General features: G+C 38.8%; 1 protein-coding gene across 1 annotated transcript; it reads left to right on the forward strand.

The window, feature by feature from the left end:
* The first annotated feature begins 857 nt into the window (after nt 1-857).
* On the forward strand, nt 858-5,529 carry LOC109811202 (uncharacterized). The gene is made up of 4 exons (XM_083076058.1): nt 858-1,677; nt 4,290-4,771; nt 4,856-4,953; nt 5,235-5,529. Exons 1-4 carry the CDS (start codon nt 858-860, stop codon nt 5,527-5,529), a joined length of 1,695 nt encoding a protein of 564 aa, XP_082932184.1.
* The last annotated feature ends 938 nt before the right edge of the window (nt 5,530-6,467 follow it).

A 6,467-nucleotide genomic window follows, 5' to 3' on the forward strand; every position in this document is an offset into this window, starting at 1 on the left:
TTTCTTTAAGTTTATTTTCTCTCTTGTGGTTGCAGTTTATGTTTTACTATCCTTTCCTTTTGTATGCATTTTAGTTCTGTTCTTTGCCTCCTCCATGGAAGGCTAGATTGTAATACTCTTTAACTTGATTTAATGCATTTTCATCTTCCTTGCATTTTCATTTCCATTTCTATTTTAGTGGAAGGCTAAAACCCTTGGGTTGGCTTCTTGTTATGGATTGTAATCTCTGTTTGAGGTTGGGTATGTTTGTATATCTCTGTTTTGCTTTGTTCTTCTTCATGTAACCTCTATATCAATATGTCCATGCTTAATGGGTTGTGCTCAATGACACAATTGCTTAATTTGTGAAGAGGTTGATGTTGTATACGTTTGCTTAATTCGTGTAGGGAAATCTTGAGTTAATCTTCACTTAGTTGGTTAACTCGAATGGAATAAGGATTAAGTGATTAATAGAGTAATCTCATTATGAACCAATGATAAGAGAGTTACAATCCGAAAAAGGAGCCAATCTATTTTACTTATTGTGTTATCTGCATTTTATTGTGTTATAAACTTAAAAAACAACCAAACCTTCCCCCCCCCACTTCGTGTGTTTAAGCCTTTGATAGAGAAAAATGGTCCTTGAGAGACGACCTAGGACAACTTCCTAGTACTACATTTAATTGTTTTTATTTGACCAGATATGACTTCGATCAAATTTGGCGCAGTTGCCGGGGACCATCGGTTTCTGTAAAAGGTTGTGTGAATGTGTGTTATTTGTTTTTATTGTGTTCTGTTGTGTGTTTTGAGTTTTATGTTTTAGAGTCTCTATAAATTTTTATGTTTTGAATATATCAGTTTTAATATGCATGTAGTGCATGACTAGGAATAATCCACACACTTTGCATTCATTTGATCTTGAAATAGATAGAACATATCATAGATTAGTTAGAGAGCATATAGTCCCACCTGAAAGTGATACCCATAGTGTGAGTGTAGCATCTGAAATTGACTCAACTGAAAGTATGGCTGACCAACCTGGACCCCGTGAAAGGACTCTTAGGGAGATGGTTGCACCTGATTTTACTTATGAGAGTTTGTGCATTCAATACCCCGAGGAAGATGTTCCTTTTGTGCTTAAAAATGGACTAATCTATTTGTTGCCTAAGTTTCATGGTCGTGCAGGTGAGGACCCACACAAGCATCTCAAGGAGTTCCACATAGTTTGTTCCACCATGAGGCCACCTAATGTCCCTGAAGATCACATTTACCTGAAGGCATTCCCTTTTTCATTAGAGGATCTTGCCAAGGACTGGTTGTACTATATGGCTCCTGGTTCAATAACAGGCTGGGATGACTTAAAGAGAGTGTTCCTTGAAAAAATTTTCCCTACATCCAGGACCACTGCAATCCGAAAAGACATATATGGAATTAGGCAACTCATGGGGGACAACTTATACGAGTGCTGGGAAAGATTCAAGAGGCTATGTGCTAGCTGCCCTCACCATCAAATTTCTGAGCAGCTATTATTGCAGTATTTCTACGAGGGGTTGAACATGATGGATAGAAGCATGATTGATGCAGCTAGTGGAGGAGCTTTAGGAGATATGACACCTGCTTCTGCTAGAGGGCTAATTGAAAAAATGGCATCCAACTCACAACAATTCAATATGAGGAGTGATTCCATAGTTGTGAAAGGTGTGCATGATGTAACGACCTACCCTAGGCCGTCACAACAATAACCAACCAAAATAAAATAATATAAAATAAAGAAAATAGAGCAAAAGTCAACTATACTAGAGTGTAAATATACAATAATATATACATTGTTTTCCAAAATATATGTCATTTTTTTATAGCAGAGTCAACATCCTCTGTAAGGTTATACAGTAATCCAAAAAGCTAACATCATGAAAATATAAGATAGACACCCTAGGTGCTGGTCAAACTCTAAGCCTAGCTACTTCTCAAAGTAGCTACCAAAAGACTTCTTGCTATCCCAAGCCTCACACTTGATCTGCTCTCCCACATAGTGAGATCATCACAGTCCAAACCACATGGAAACATGCAAGGGTTAGCACATATAAACCAACCATAGTACAATAAAATGAAATATCATTAAACAGATAGTTATCCACAATATATATCCACACTAAGGAAATAAACATTATAAATAGTTATTTCCATGTCAAACATAGACCAATCCAAAATCCAATGTATACACATCCATGCCAATGCATACATATTTAGTAAAGAATCCATAACCAATGTATACAATCCATACCATATGTATACATATTCCACATCCAGAAACAAAGTCACACCACTGTATAATCCATGATGTAACCAACACATCCAAACCAAGTGTCGATACGGTGAAACATGTCAGCAACCCATGTCTCATGCCTGACCTCTCATGGAAAATATACATATGGATTACGTCGTCATGTAACCCTGGTGGAGCCACCTCATCCATCGGTATGACTCGGCTCAGACCCATACCGGTAGCAAATAGAGTACTTAGAGGAGTACTTCAAAATCCACTTAACATCTGAAGTGGTGTATTATATAATCCTTGGAAAACTTCCTTATTGGAATCTTCACCATGGGATTCACAAATTTTATAGTTTTCCAAAGATTATATCCTGATCTCACCAAGAGATCTCCCAAGCCATACCATAACCTTACTCCTCTAAGTCCTATTAGCTTTTCCAAACCAAACACCCATAGCATATTCCATATTTATATGCAATCATTTCCAAAATCATACCACATTCCTTACCAAATATATAACATTAAAGATGATATGATTCAATATTTAAAAGTTTCACAAAAACTCAATTATAAAAGGTTTTCCTCAAAGGGATCACGCGCCCAGCGCAGTGGTATTTGCGCCTAGTGCAGCTAAAACTGGGAGCCCATCAGGCTTTGCCCGCTCAGGGCGCTACCCTGTGCGCTTAGCCCATGACCATATGCGCTCAGTGCGTAGACTAGCTCGCTCAGCGTGCTTGAGACTGAGAGTCACTGAAAATAGCCCACTCAGCGCGTAGACCAGCGCGCTCAGCCCATTTCAAAATGAGCTCTGCGCATTGTCTCAGGCGCTCAACGCGCTCTAGACAGAAAGCTCTGTTCTTCAGGGTGCTCAGCGCGTTGTCTAGGGCGCTCAGCACGCATGCATCAGACAGCGCACCAGAAGTTCAAAAACTCCAATTTTCACCCCCAAAATCCATCCCAAATGAATCCCAAACCAAATTTATACAATTTTGAACCATTATAGAGTATAAACACTATCCAAAAACAACATATTAAGTGATAAAAACAAGTATTAACCAAATCATGAAGAAATCTAACCAAACCGTTTCCATCTCAAATCCAACCTCAATCATGCATAAAACATGAAATCAATGTGATATTTCAACTCCATACATACTAGATTAAGTCTTATAAGTACTACCCTTACCTCAGAAACTTCAAAAATGCAAGATTTGGACAAATCCTCAAATTCCCAATTCAAACTTCAATCTTACTTTTCAAGGCTTTAGAGGCCAAATCTCCTAAAACTCCAGTTGTGAAGATTGATCCTGGCTTGATAAGCTTCCCAAATATGTCCTCAGCTTCCCTTCGGACCAGAGTCTCTCTCTCTACTTTCTCTCTCTAAAACTGTTTCTGTCTGACAAATGAAATCCTCCGGTCCTAAGTCCCTATATATAGCCATTTTCCAAAATTTCCAAATTTCACTCTTAGCACCTATTCACCTTAAATATCCTTATTTCTAGAAATATTTCAACTCAATAAGCTCTAAAACAACCTCAAATTCACTCAGAAAGATCAGATTTATCTTATGTTTTTATCCTTAATCTCCTATCCATCCTATCCCTTTCCATGAAATACTCATAACTCGTCATCATATGAAATGCAACATGTATCAACACATAAACAAACATCACTTTCAGATACATATGCTTAGAATAATGAGTTGCATGCCATAATACTTCACTTAACCAAGATGAGAAGGAAGGTGATCAGTCTTCTTCCCTCTTAGTACTAGTTCAGTATAATGGTTTACAATGCATCATTCACCAAATTCATGCACACACCTGCCTATATAAACCTCTCATTCATACTACAAAATCACTATCATGCTTAAATAACTAATCAATACCACATTAACATACAACATGCACAGAAGTAAGTACATTCCAAATCCATATCCTCATAATCCAATCCAAATCCATATAAATAACATATATATACATCCATATATACTAAATAACATGGTATTTTCCATGGTGTTACACATGATATGGTAGCCTCAGATTCCAGTGAATACAAAAAGCTAGAGAGTAAGATTGATGCTCTCACCACCTTGGTTTCACAACTGGCTACAAATCAAAAATCAGCTCCATCACCAGCAAAGGTATGTGCCATCTGCACTTCAATTAGTCATCCAACAGATGCTTGTCCCTCCTTGCAAGACTCTTCTACAGGTCCTGATGCCCCACAAGCCTATGCTACAAATATCTACAATAACAGACCAGCACAACAACAACAACAACAAAGTTATGACCTCTCCAGCAATAGGTACAATCCAGGTTGGAGAAATCATCCTAATCTCAGATGCTCTAACCAGCAGCAGCAACAACAGCCAAACCCTCCCTTCCAAAACAATGCTGGTCCTAGTAGATGTGTACCTCCTCCTATCCAACAGCAGCAGCAGAGACAACACGAAGCTCCTGCACCACCAGCTCCTCAACCTCAACCTTCTACTTCTGAACCTTCATTGGAAGAGCTGGTCAGGCAGATGACTCCCTAAGACATGCAGTTCCATAAAGAGACCAGAGCTTCTATTTAAAGTTTGACAAATCGAATGGGTCAGATGGAAACTCAGCTCAATCAAGCACAGTCCCAAAATTCAGACAAGCTACCTTCACAGATTGTGCAAAATCTGAAGAATGTAAGTGCTATCACCTTGAGGTCTGGCAAACAAATTGACATACTAGCACCTACAGTTGTTGTACCCCTACCTAAGCCTACAATTCAGAAAGTGGACCCTACAGGTAGTAGCAAAAATTTTCATGCAGGTGGACCTTCTAATGCACAAATGATGATCTACATCAACCTCCTATCCCTCTTCCATTTCCACCAAAATCAATTCCAAGCAAAAAGATGGAAGAGGTGGATAAGGAGATATTGGAGACCTTCAGGAAGGTGGAGGTGAACATACCTCTACTGGATGCCATCAAGCAAATTCCCAGATATGCTAAGTTCTTGAAAGACTTGTGCACCCACAAGAGGAAGCTGAAAGGCAATGAGCGAATCAGCATAGGCAGAAATGTCTCAGCACTCATAAGTGAACTTGTTCCACACATTCCTGAGAAGTGTAAGGACCCAGGTACATTTTGTGTACCTTGCATTATTGGTAACAATAAATTTGAAAATGCCATGCTTAATTTACGAGCTTCAATTATTGTCATGCCTCTGTCTATTTTTAATTCCTTGTCTCTTGGTACTTTTCCAACCTATGGGTGTGGTCATTCAGTTGGCCAATAGGAATGTTACCCACCCCACAGGTTTTGTAGAGGATGTCTTGGTTAGGGTTGGTGAACTAATTTTTCCTACTGATTTTAATGTTCTTGATATGGAGGACGGATTCTCCCATGGTTCTGCCCCAATCATTTTAGGCAGACCATTTTTGAAAACAGCCCGAACCAAGATTGATGTTTATGCTAGCCCCCTGTCTATGGAGTTTGGTGATATTGTTGTTCATTTTAATATTTTGGATGCCATGAAATTTCCTTCTTGTCGCCACCCGGCCGAAACGGACCTTGGCATTCGCGACGATGGTTGGACTCGTTTTGAATTTGAAAAGTGGTGGATTGTTAGGACGACTTATTCTCAAACTGAGACCTTGTCGAGCTAGCAATTTTATTAAATGATTCACCAATCCATGTTAATCCCAAGCGGGACCCTCCACGGATTAGTGGTTTTCACAAAAGATAGGGTTCTTGGAGTCGCCACCAATATTTTACTCAAAACATTGGAAAAAGGGATAAGGCAATTGATTTTTATAAATCAACTTTGGCCATTACAACTAAAGTTAGGTAAGGGAGTCGGTTACGTGTGGGGAAGGTGTTAGCACCCCCACAACGCCCCATTAGGGTTCCCTATGATGGATTATTTATTAAATAACAACGTAAAATTACTAAATTACCCCTATTTATTATAAGCGATTATAAATTAAATATCTACATGATGAAGAATTTAAATATGCAACAATCAGAAAGCAGTAAAAGAAGGGATTTTAGAAAAGAAACCTCTTGAAGCGTGCTTTTTATATATCAATGAAGTCTAGGAGGCTTTTTGGCGCTCCCTCTCTCTACAAGCTCGCTCGCTCCTTCCTAAAATAAAATTTTTACTATGGAAATCCAAAGATTTCCCTTCGACTAAATCCGAGACTCAAGCTAATTGCTCAGAACTCAAGAATTTAA

Source organism: Cajanus cajan, chromosome 6, assembly GCF_000230855.2.
Source record: "Cajanus cajan strain Asha chromosome 6, NIPB_CcT2T_4, whole genome shotgun sequence".
In the NCBI taxonomy this organism is placed as follows: domain Eukaryota; kingdom Viridiplantae; phylum Streptophyta; class Magnoliopsida; order Fabales; family Fabaceae; genus Cajanus; species Cajanus cajan.

What these genes read in the sequence shown, in the direction of transcription:
- LOC109811202 (XM_083076058.1), top strand. Translation starts at nt 858, where the DNA reads ATGACTAGGAATAATCCACACACTTTGCATTCATTTGATCTTGAAATA. An exon ending in TGATTCCATAGTTGTGAAAG is followed by an intron (nt 1,678 to 4,289) that starts GTGTGCATGATG and finishes ATGATATGGTAG; the next exon opens with CCTCAGATTCCAGTGAATAC. An exon ending in GTAAGTGCTATCACCTTGAG is followed by an intron (nt 4,954 to 5,234) that starts GTCTGGCAAACA and finishes GCAAATTCCCAG; the next exon opens with ATATGCTAAGTTCTTGAAAG.